Below are 13,004 nucleotides of genomic sequence, written 5' to 3'. Positions count from 1 at the left end.
TCTAATAAATAATATGGAGTACTCTGTATTCTATTTTGAATAAAACAAATCTATAAATCCATCGATAACCAATAATTTAATGGGAAGTGTTAGGACGATACCGAATGATACCAATTTAAATAAATGAGTTATTTGTATTGGAAAATCTAACTCTAACTCGAACAAAATAATTTTTTATGCGTTCATATCAATCCAATCACTTATAAATTGATTACAATGTTATAGGTTTATTACTAATCCAATGATTTCGCGTCCGATTTTCGAGTTCGGATCAAATTATCGTCTCTTATAATTTGTTTAAAAAGTTGATTAGTGAGAACGCACGAGTACCCATTACACAAGTACATAACCATACGAAAATAATTAAATGCCAAATTGACATCATTCTATAATCATGCTTACGCAACATAATATAATCAATAAACCCACTATTTTGTACTGTTGGATTTGATCTACAACAGTGAAATAAAAATGAGGCATACACCACGAAGTAGATCATCTTATACAATAATTTATAAGCGAAACGGATACCGGGAGTAGTTAAAAGTCGAAAATATAAGCTAAACTAAAATAAAAATATACTCCGTATATATCAATTTGATAAAAACTCAAATAAGACCATTGTATAATGTAGACTGTTGTATGTACAACTGTCTTATCATCATACAACCATTCAACGATTTTACATAAGACCAAGTGATTCATTTTAAATTCTTTGATTTGATTGTATTTCATATGAAGGTCTTGAATCGACTCGTAAGTGAGAATTGAAGCAATTTTAGGACACATTATAATATAGTATTCGTTTTAATGATAAAACGGATTCAAATAGGTATCATATGATAAGGGTACATGTAGCTGTCTAGGTTATAGCAAAAGTTTAATGACTTAACCTGATGATAACTCTTTGTGCTTGAAGTGTGGATGCGACTGCAGGCTGGCTGGAGCTAATATTTCACTTTAGAATTGTTTTTTTTTTGTCTAAACCATCCGGTAATCCGAACCACATTGGGCCGACTAATCCGGATTTCGGGGTGTGTCCAAGGATTACGGTATTTAAACCCCTCCCAATCGCAGTTGTAGGAGATCGATCCGCAGACCTCCCTACCAAGCGCAGCCCCATGCTACCACTGCGCCAACCAACCAATTGTAGGGGGTGGGAATCGAATCCGTGACCTTTTGGTAAAGTGGCTCTAATACAATATCAAGAAACCATCTCAACAAAAAGCTTAAGCCGATGATTGGAGTATCAAGATCGATTTTTATATATATACTCTAACAGAATACGATGAGGTTTTACGAACCATTATAAGTTATAACAGATATTGTCGTTTTAAGCAAGACTTGCCGATTTTAGGAAAATCAAAAGTAACATCATAAGGGGGGTTTTGTGTTATGATGACAGTCAAAACGAGTAGGGTGAAAAAGAGGAAGAGTTAAGTCATAGATATGCTTTGAGAAGAAATTCAATTATGAAAGTGAAAGTTTCTTAAAGCTTTGAATATTCTTTGTTACTTCTTTCAAGTAATCTTATACTTCTCCCTTTTTATACATGCATCAACATGTTACACATTATTGTGTCACTATTTGCATGACCATGCATATATACTTACAAGTTTCATGCATGAAATTTGACTCATATACGGAAAATAAAATGGTGTCACCTTGTGGTAGACCTGGTAGCGAGATCGGTTTAAAGATATAATTTGAAGAAACAAACTACTCCCTTTATTCATTTCAATACTTATATGATGATGATGAAAATTTAAATGGCCGAATTGCAAGCTTGCATGCTTAGAATGCTAGTACATGTAATAAAATAAGTATGAAATGAATTGTTATGAAAATATGTACGAAATTAAAGAGTCATAATAGGCCATGGTCAACAATATATAAAGGGGTAAACCTGTAAAGAAAAACACACAAAGGGGTACATAGTGGTCTTTTAATAACTTAGAATGAAATCGAGAGAATTTGATACCATAAAATCGTCAAGTGAACTCTTGCTAATATCTTATCATATGACTCGATATGATATTATATTGCCTAATACGAGTAGGACGCAAGGTGTGCCCAAGACGAACTTTAACTACGAGGCCAAGGGTTTAAACCTTCAAGTCGTCACACATTATTGAGACCGATTTGAGATGGGCAATGATAATGTATTTACTACTCGTATTTCCTTGCTAACAGTATGCACATAACAACATAGTACAATACAAAGCACATTTATATACAATAATACAAGAGAAATAATAGGAATAGGAATATATTACATACCTAAACAATCTTATTATCACTTACAATAATGCGAAAAATTCGAGTCCTTGAGTGATTGAGTCGAACTCTATATTTGTTGAGGGGAATGAAGCCTGGTCCGAGATCAATCCTTCATATAAGAATGGTCTCGAACCAGACAGCATACCCCTCAACTATTTAGAACTTACATTAAAGAAATGAAGTACTTATACAGTTATACTTGTAGGCATACAATTGAAGAATGTGTGGATTTTGTTTTTTAATTTTGCCATGCAACATTTTCTCATGTTTCCCTTGTATATATACATACGTGTGATTGTCTGAACATGTACTAAGATTTTCATTTTGTGGGTCATGATTTAGGGGACAAAGGGGCAAATTCAACTTTTTGATAAACTAGATACACGTTGTAACTTTTTTTTTTTTTTTTTTTTTTTCTTGCTTATATAAAATCGTTTTACCTTATTATCGGAATTTTTTGGTTAATGAGCAAAATAATTAGGTAATAAGCGTTCATTTGAAACTATTTGGGTCCACAGTGTCCACGTCATCACTTTTTATTTTTTTCCAATTTTTATAGAAACCGCTAAGAAACTTAGCGGCTTCACTTAGTTTTTTTTTTTTTTATATATAAAAGGCAAAACCGCTAGGAATCTTAGCGGCTTATCATATCAGTACGGTCATTTTGTAGGGTAGCTAATAGGAAAAGTTGAAATTGTTGGAAACTTTGTAATAAGCCGTTGAAGTTCTCAGCGGCCTTGCTCTTCAATTTTTTTATTTTTTTTAAATAAAACAGATACAAATATTTGGACGATGACATTTTGTAAAGCCGCTAAGTTTTTTAGCGGTTTCATATAAAAATTAGAAAAAAATAAAAAGTGATGACGTGGACACTATAGACCCAAAAAGTTTCAAGTGAACCCTTATTATCTAATTATTTTGCTAATTAACACTCATTAACCAAAAAATTCTTATTATCGACCAGGATCCAGTATTTTATAATTCATCGCTTATAGATGCATCATAGTGTTACTTTTTCGACTGAAAGAGAATTCATATGTCAAGAATTTCGACTTGTAGATTAAACAGCGAATTAAGTTGATCCGATCATTACGAGTTGATCTTCCTAGTTTCACTACTACAAAACGCGTTATAGAGCAGTACAATAGTACATACATCACTTAATAAACATCAGATGTTATCCTGAGGTATGAACTTTAGACATCAGACTAATTATTAATCAAAGAAGACTGTTTTAATTTGGTTATGATTTTATGACTAATTTGCTAAAAAAAAGTGGAGAAATTATACCATAAATAACAAAACCTAATAATTTCCAACACCTTACTTTATGCTTTATATCTATCTTTTTCTTTATAGCTTTTCATTATTGGAGTTTACCATAATTAACCTAGACAAAGTTAAAATGAATACTTATGCTGTGTCACTTCATATTTTACACTACATTTTGCAAAAAAATAAATAAAAAAATGTTAAAGAATATGACTTTAATTCACTGACAATTAATCAGAAACTCAAAACCAAATCTTCATCATGCAGATATTAGTACTCCCAAATCATTGAGTTGTATAACTCAGCCACTCTTTAAGGCTTTTCTTGCCTTATCAAACAAAGTAGATCTCATTTTGACTAGACCTAGCAAACGGGTCCATTAGGTCAGGTTCGAGCCAGTTCATTTTCCGGGTTGCAAGAATTCAGGCATCAGATCAGATTGTCGAGTCATTTCGAATTCAGGTCATTTTTTGAGTTTTATCATTATCAAGTTCTTTAGGAATATTAGTTAGCTTGCAACAATAAACATTCGGGTCAGGTCACTTCGATAACGGTTCATGATCCGGTCCTCAGTTCGGATCTCGGGTCGTGTTATTCAAGCCTAGTCTACTTAAGACGAGATGATTTGGACACGTTTCACAGTAATAACCGTTATAACAGTCTTAAACGAGAATTTGTATAAATAGTTTCAGTCTTCAATTCCTAAAGAAGCTGAATTCAGTACAGTATAACTTTGAACTTACTGACCATAACGAAAACTTGCATAATAACTTAAGAAATCGAGTTACAAGAGATTTACATTTTTCACAACACACCAAACACTTGAAAGAGATGTCACACACAGATGTTAAATAACACATTTTCATTACAAATTCACAAACAAGATAAATAAATAAATTTAAACTTCAACAAAATCGTCACACCGATGCTAGTTCTTAAGTTAAAGTAGCAGATCATTCACCAAATTAATTACCAGTATGGTAGTAGCTCAAGACATGACAGATATCTCCATGTTCTTCTCTCCATTCACTGACGGTAAGAGTCTTGCATTGATTGGTTCTTGTTCTCGTTCATGTTCCTCGTCATCTTCATATGTACTAACAGTAAAAGTATTAAAGCTAGAACCGGAGTTGGAATCAGAGGTGCTAGGATCCTCCTTTAGAGTTGCAAGACTATGGCGATTTGCTTTGCTCGTTCTCTTCTTTGATAAACCGACAGCATCACTGCAACTCTTCCTTCTTCCAAGCTTTGGTGATTTTGCACGTGTTGGAGGCGACTGCCACCAACAATTGACATTAGAAATCCTCATGCCATTCAGTTACTCAGACGTATCCACGGATGTCATGCATGTATCCGAGTGTTAAGACTCGACCTGACTCTAACTTTTTAATCAACGAGTCTAGGAGACTTTATCGTAGAACAAAGATGGGGTTGCAGAAACACGTCTTCTAACACAAACTTGATTTATTTAGTGACAACTGAATTAGTCATATGTTCATCAAATATCGAATAAAATGATTCAGAGAATATATTCTGCAACTTTTGTCAAGCGGCTCCCCCTCGTTTACTCTTCAAAATGAGTAGTCCAATTTATCATCTTGGAGATAGGTAGAGTCCTAGAAGTGAAGACTGAAGAGTCGAAGTAATATAGCCCATGACATACGGTTTCTAATTTTCTATGGCGAATCAAATCAAGCATGTGAATAACAAGTGACCAGAATCAAGTGTTGTGAGATACCTTCTTAAGCTCATGCTTTGCAGGCTGTTCATGATAGAAACTCGGCATTGGGCTGGCCTTGAATATCATGCTCCTTCTTAGTTGCTTTATGGCTGCTTCTATCTCTTCCTGGATATACAACAGGCAATGAGCAAAAAGATAAAAAAAACGACAGAACTTTAGCATTCTAGTGCTATGTTGCTCGGACTCTTCAATATTACCTCACGTACCCCTATCGGATACTGGACACTCGGGCATAGGTAGGACACTTGAGACATTTTATTTTAGAACAAAAACATGCCAAATCCGACACTTGGAAACCTGCATGTGTCGGATACTTCTAAGTTCTAACGAGTCCGAGTAACATAGTTCAGTTCTAGTGTTTACTTAAGATACTTGGCACTGCTGATGCCTACAATCCTACATTCCTTGGAAGGGAAGTTTCTTTTATTCTTTTCCCGATGGCCTAACCGTCAAAGTTTGGGGGCCCAGATCCGGGTCATGCCAAGAGAGTAAGTAAGGTTCATGTGAAGCTCAGAGACCATTTTACGCAAAGAGATTGCTGGTAAGTGGTAAGAAAAAGTACCAGAAGACACCAAAGAAACACCATACCTTTGTCCTAGCTTCACTTTGAAGTTTCTCAGCCTCCAGAGCTTGTTGTTTCTCCTCTAGTTTAGAGTAAAACTGAAAAATGAGCATACGCCACGTGAGTAAAAGTTACTATTTCGCTCTGCTTTTACTGCAAAGATTTAATGTTACAGTCTTTCTAGGATATTAATTTGACATCTGATGTAGCAAGTGAGATACTGGTTTGAGAGGGAGGAAGAACTTTTTTTTTTTAGATACTCGTTTCACGAAAATATATAGAAAAAACCCAAATACTTGTGTAAGGTGGTTTTACGCAAATTTATTGTAGATCGGGATATTTTAGTAACCACTTTTACCCACTAATAGGGTTGTGTCTGGATCCGTTTTATAACTATATTAGTGTAGAACCGCCTTACACAAGACTAACTCATAAAAAAATATCTAGAAGCAAATAAGGTGAGCAAAGAGTACTAAAGTACCTCCTTCCGCTTTTCTGCACGTTCCATGGATTTAAAAACAGGAGCTGATGCAACAGTCTTCGACCTAGAAGCCCTCACTGGAGGTGAAGCGCTATTCATGGTTAAGGTCACCCTTTTCCATCAACAAAACATGACCAGAATATATGAAACCATAAGTTGCACAAAGACAAAGATACATGAAAAATATATACATCAATAAAATCATGTTGCTTAAAGTCTTAGGATACTCAGAAGCCACGGAGCTTGACTCTTCCTCATCAGAATGCTTTTTGTTTGCAGAATGCCTTGGTTTCCTTGTCAGATTTTGCTGCAAAGACATAACAAATATAAAAATGTTGATACACAATACCATACCCGAGTCGGCCAAGTGCCTTAATGGCTCCCGCCTATGGAAGGGTAAGGGGGAAGGCACAACCATAGAAGAAATGTATTAAATGACTCCTACTTCACGATAAAAATAAGCGCAACAAATTCATCGGGTCATATTGCTCTACTCCGCATATTTAGACGAATAGAATGGTAAACTATCCATGTCATTGGATGACTAAAAGTTTTATCTTTCATCTCATCAGCGAGGTAAGAGTTAGTTGCTGATAGGCTTACCTGATATCTCTTGCCACTGCTGGGTGCCAGGGTTGTCTTTGATTTTTGTGATGACTTTTTCACAACAGTTTCAATCTCTAGAGGTCGAGCTGATGCTCGCTTTTCAGTTGCCAAAGAAAATGGTTGTGGAATAGTGCAGCTTAAACGGCCTTTTGGGCTAAAGGTTTTTGAAGCGGATTTTGGTGAGACTTTCCCCCTTGTTTCACCCTCTTTTTTTATGCTTAAAAGTTTAGTCTTCTCCTGCAGATGATCATTTGCAACATTTACTCTAAGACAGCTTTGCTCCTCACCATTCTCAGCCTGGGAAGCTTCAGAAACCTTTACCGCATTTTCTAAGGTGCATTCCTTCACATCATTATTTTCAGGTAGTGCAACCACCTTTGGATGCTCAAGCGAATCCATGCCGTCACTACTAACTGGGGATACGCCATAGGAGCACGTTACGACATCATCAGGCTCTTTATCTGTACAACATTCTCTAACCTCCATTCCCATCGCACTGGAGAAGTACAAATAAGGCAATTTAGGAAACATTACACATTCTGTTTTGAATTTGTCACAAATTCCAAAAAAGTTGTCTTAACAAAACAAATTACATATAAGCATTTGCTTGAACATATTATTAGTAAACAACAAACACTACAAAGAACATTCGAGTTAAACGTATTTTTTAACAGGCTCTTCATATTATTAAATGGCTTATATTGTCAAATTTGGATCACACCATTATCACTGGAGGCTCAAAAAATATTTACGCAGTTTCTCATGATTTACATAAACACATTGCGCCTTAACAGCCTTTTTTCAGATGAGCAGTTGTTAGCCAGTGTTCATCTGAAACAAAAAAGACGATTTTTTTCTCCTCCTCTCAATTGATATTTTCACATTGTTACTTAATTACTACCTTCGTCCCAATCATTTGTTTACCTTGTATATTCCTTGTGAGGAGTATAAAGGTAAATATCTGATTGGGAGGGGGAGTATATCCCTATATTCATAACTCTCCTATTATGATTTTAGTAAGATGTTCTCTCGCACCCTTATTTTGAGACAAACGATCTCTATCTACAGCCCTACACCAAATTTCCTCCCAATAAACTGAAAACAGATATGGATTTTGCTTTAAGAAACTGCAAATTAGTGGTTAGCCCGAGATATATCATAGACACAGTAGATAACCATATATGGGGCTGACATAATTACGCAAACTGGGCCACGACCTAATTGTAAAGACTAAAAAATAAAGAACATAAGGATAAAAAATGAATTACTACAACACCGTTATCCAGCAAATGTCAACTAGCTTAGTTAATACGGAGTAGTTAGTAAAGTCATGAGCGGTGGTACTCATGACCTGCGTTCAAACCCATCAGCATCAAAATCGCCCTTGTTTCTCCCTTTACACCAAAAAAAAAATACATTATCCCAAGTCTCCTACCAATGGTGAAGGACTGGGCCATGGGGAGGGGATGAAGGGCTGATGTACGCATCTTAAGCCTGGGTTAACAACAGAGAGAGGTAGTATACACAAGTAAAATAAGACACAAAGATCGCGTTGTGCCTAGCATGAAAGATTTTACAGCTAGACAGATTGAAAATCACAAGGAAATGAATCTAATGTTCATCACTGTGCTTTATCAGTAAAGGGAGGATAATGTACTAAGCACAGTATTTAAAGTTTTAAACTGTTGAAACTTCCAATTAGTTCCTTCATTAGCGATCATTTAAGGTTTATAAACTTCTGACTGACCTTTTCAACCATCCAGGCACCCACTTACAGAAGGGATACTAAAGGCAATGAAGCCAGATACTCGAAACAGTAAGATTATTATTACTGCCACCATGGTGTGTACCGAGACATCTGTAGCCTTAATCCTAAATCAGTCTAAAACTGATAAACATACTCATTTCACACCTAAATTCATTTCTAACAACAACCAGTATCACTATTGGCAATTTGCCATCCCCATGGTTTAGGAAAACCATGGCTAGCCATCAATATGCACACCGCCTTACTCCTCCTTCATTCAAATAAAAACAGCATATACTAATTCCATTTTCAGAATTACCTCTACCAATTTCATCTCAAAAGATAACAAATTTATTACTGCCACCATGGTCTGTGGCCTTAATCCTAACTCAGTCTAAAACAGAACAACATACTAATTTCACCACTAAATTCACCCCTACCAACAACCACTATCACTATTGCCATTGACACGGTCTAGGCATACAATGGCTAGCCATTAGGATGTACGCCGCCTTACCCTTTATCCATTCAAGTAACCACAACATGCTAATTCCATTATTAGACTTACTCCTACCAATTTCATTCAAAAGATTAAACATTTACTCTATAAGATTTCGTAGTAGGCAAATTAGGCCGAAGTTATACTAAAAAGATGAATGTATCAACAACACTACTCCAAAATACCCACTATTTACTCCCTCCATCCCGATCATTTGTTTACCTTTTTTACTGTCTGTGAGACGGAGATTGAACAAATGATTGAGACGGAGATTGTACTAAACAAAAAAAGTCCCAGCTTTCCATAAGTAGAGCATGCAAATTACAAATTTCTTCTAAAATCCATAAACACCATACAAAATATGACAACTTTTGAATTCAATCAACATAAACAACAATTCAAAAAACTAAATCATACCCAGAAAACCCAATTCACCAAAAATCAAAAGGGTACTCTTAGATTAACATTTCACAATCACATAACCCAAAAATTCATCATCATCAACAACAACAAAAACAACAATTTAAGCTATAAATTAAACTACATTAACAAAAAAATCAAATAAAATGTGAGAGATTACATACATAAAGAATGTGGATTGATCAAAATCTTAAGAATTAATCTTAATTATACAAAGGTTTTGTGATTAAGAAAATGTAATTATGTAAGTGATGCTTATGTTGTGTTGAGTACTTGTGTTTGGTAAGGTTTTACAATAAATGGAGTGGTTAATATATATGTGATGTTTTAACGCCGTTACTTGACGGCGTATCTTTATTTTTTGAAAAAAAAAAATAATAAATATTTTTTTGAAATATTTAACCCACCATAAATGGAACATTGGAACCTTGTTGAAGTAGGAACCTACCTTTGTTGGTAGAGTTGGTCTTGCTTAAGACGGGTCGAATATTGAAACGGGTAGTTACACTCACAAAACAAATAGAGGGGACAAGGTGGGGACACCCCCATGTGCCTCCCACTATCCTCCAAATGGGCATTTTGTCTCACAAAATGGTATCCGTCTACAATTTCAGACGGATACTGCCGGTCTTAAGTAAGAATTTGTGTTGTTGGTAAAGGAAAAATTTGCCTTTTTGGTAAATTGTCTTTTGGAAATTCTTTGCTATAGTGGTTTCTTGATGTAGCTATGTACTCTGGATTGTAATCTATGAAGAAAAAGATTGGAGGATGAAAATGTAAATTAGAAGAAAGAAAACGAGTTTTATGTTATCGGATGTCACTCTTTTATGTGTACAATATAAGGTTTGTAATCAAGTAATTTGGTCGGTGATGTGTCGTGTTAAAGCAGACCGAGTCATCTTGCTTGGGCATAGATTGTGCCGCATTAATAATGGGTTGGGTCATTGTCGGGTCAGGTATCTACCGGGAGATAAATCGAGTCTGGACGATCATCATCATTAGTTCAGATTATCAGCATATACTTTATCTATATTTTTGAGTTTGGACCAGTAAATTATTGTTAGGAGCATTTATTTTATAGTTTTAATTAAAACAATTAAGAAAAATGTCAATGTGATCTTATTTAAAACACTATTATGGATGGGCTTGAAGAAGCGGCGCGGAGGGGTGTTCTTAAGGTGGAGGTCGAGAGTGATTGTCTTCTCGTCATCGAAGCTATCAAACATCACAAAAAAGGAAGGAGCATGTTTCATTTGTTAATTGATGACATTCTTGCGTTTAGTAGTAATTTCCTTTCAGTTATTTGGTTACATGTAGGTCGTATTAACAATTGTGTAGCGCATGAACTCGCTCATTTTGTTCCACGTATTCCTGGCAAAGTCGTTTGGGAGGATTCTTTACCCCCTTCGGCGAATGTTGCTGTAAACTTTGATCGTTTATTATTTGAGTAATGCCTTCGGGCTTTCCCTTCAAAAAAAAAAAAAACACTATTAAGCTAATCCCCCTACTACTAAGAGAATAAAAATTCTCTTAGTTTTCCCTCCAAAAAGCATCTAGCTAAATAAGGTAATAAATAAAATTTTCTTTCATTACATTATTATCTTTTCAATTAATATATTCTTATAAATAAATACTAATTTTTTAAATAAATTCATAATTATGATTTTTTCATTAAATAAAATAATTGATATTAAGTTATAAAGTAGGAGTATAAGTTGCTAAATTTTTCAGTAATGCAATAATTATTACTGTAGAGAATAACTTGACACATGCTTACTATTAACTTCGTGACAAAAAAACATTCACTAAAAAAAATTCACAACTTAAATAAAATTTTTTATTAGTTTTCCATTTCAATTTTTTTGTTTCATATCAAAATACAATGGAGTGAACTGATGAATATTAATGAGGTGCAATTTTTAAAAGTATAAATCATCCTATATACTAAGAGAATACAACTTTTCTAAAGTTTTCCCTCCAAAGTGCTCAAACGGAAACAAATTAGATTTTCATTTTATTAAACTTATTTTCCATTTAAAATAATATATACATAAAAACGGTATCTCCTATTATTAACTTCGTGACGAAAAAAGTTTTTTGTAAAAAATTTGTAGTTAAAATATTTTCATAAAAAAACACAATTCATGGAATTATTCAATTCTTTTGATTAATTTTAATATTAGTTATTTTTTATAAAAATTCGCGAGATATAAATCTAAAATCTATAACTAATACACTAAAAATTAAAAAGCCTATATTTACCGCGCATTTGCGCGGGATCTACACTAGTGTGTTATCAAATTATTAATAGGCTTAAGTTAATATCGGGCCACATGTCATCTCAGGTCGATTAATAACATACGTGATTATTATCGATTAACGGCTTAACCTCGAGCCAAGTCAACTTCAGCTCACCATATTTTCTTGTTCTATTTATCAGATTGGTTTGAATGGTCGGGATCTGTCAGTTCGATTTCGATTCATCATATCCTTTAGTTCTACCAAGCTGAGTATTTGATGATTTCAGTTGGATCAACTTTCGTCAGCTCTATCTATACATATACTTTCTTTTTTGGTATTGACCAGGAGTATCTCTACCAATAATTGAGACAATCTGGCCACTTATTTAAGAGATAAGAGCTCTTACCACTCACATCAGCCAACTTTGGTATCTATACAGATACTTTGACAACAACAACAACAACAACAACAACAACAACAACAACAACAACAACATTATCTTAGTAGTGCCTCAATCGCTCCCACAAATCATAGGGTAAGAGAGTATCGGATGTACGCAATCTTACCCTTTATATTAGCAACACAAAGAGTATGTTTCCGAATCTATACAAACTTTGACCTCGAAAAAAAAAGCAAGAAAAGCAACGGATAATAAATAGTGTAAAGAACCCTAATCATCAAAATTATTAGCAAAAACCCCGTTGGAATGAAATAATCCATTAAACTAGCCAGTAAGCTTAATGCTCTTTTACATACTTTGAAAACAACTAACAACATTATCTCAGTAGTGACTGGCCTCAATCGCTCCCGCAAATTGCAGGGTAAGAAAGGGTCGGATGTACGAAGTCTTACCCTTATATTAGCAACATAAAAAGACCGTTTCTGAATCTATACATACTTTGACCTCGAAAATAAAACAATTATAAAAAACTAAACACAAAAGCATGAAGAGCAACGGGTAATAAATAGTGTAAAGAACCCTAATCATCAATTATTATCAAAAAAACCCCGTTAGAATGAAATAATCCGTTGAACTAGCCAGTAAGCTTAATGCTCATTTACCTACTACTATACTATAGGAATCAAACACTTATTATTATTGATCAATCATTGTTTTAGGTGTATGTGTATGTGTATCATATCACTGATTATTCT

At 34.5% G+C, this 13,004-nt stretch overlaps 1 protein-coding gene across 1 annotated transcript; it reads right to left on the bottom strand.

The window, feature by feature from the left end:
• Positions 1–4,295: 4,295 nt before the first annotated feature.
• Positions 4,296–9,893, bottom strand: LOC141606553 (protein WVD2-like 3). Its single transcript, XM_074425724.1, has 7 exons — positions 9,773–9,893; positions 6,940–7,438; positions 6,564–6,643; positions 6,337–6,427; positions 5,882–5,953; positions 5,291–5,398; positions 4,296–4,828 (listed from the first exon to the last, which is right to left on the bottom strand). The coding sequence occupies exons 2-7, from the start codon at positions 7,432–7,434 to the stop codon at positions 4,541–4,543; spliced, it is 1,134 nt and encodes a 377-aa protein (XP_074281825.1). The 5' UTR covers positions 7,435–7,438; positions 9,773–9,893; the 3' UTR covers positions 4,296–4,540.
• Between the last annotated feature and the right edge of the window lie 3,111 nt (positions 9,894–13,004).

The sequence above is a fragment of the Silene latifolia genome, chromosome 10 (assembly GCF_048544455.1).
Source record: "Silene latifolia isolate original U9 population chromosome 10, ASM4854445v1, whole genome shotgun sequence".
Taxonomy (NCBI): Eukaryota; Viridiplantae; Streptophyta; class Magnoliopsida; order Caryophyllales; family Caryophyllaceae; genus Silene; species Silene latifolia.
This window is presented reverse-complemented; position numbering and strand designations above follow the sequence as displayed.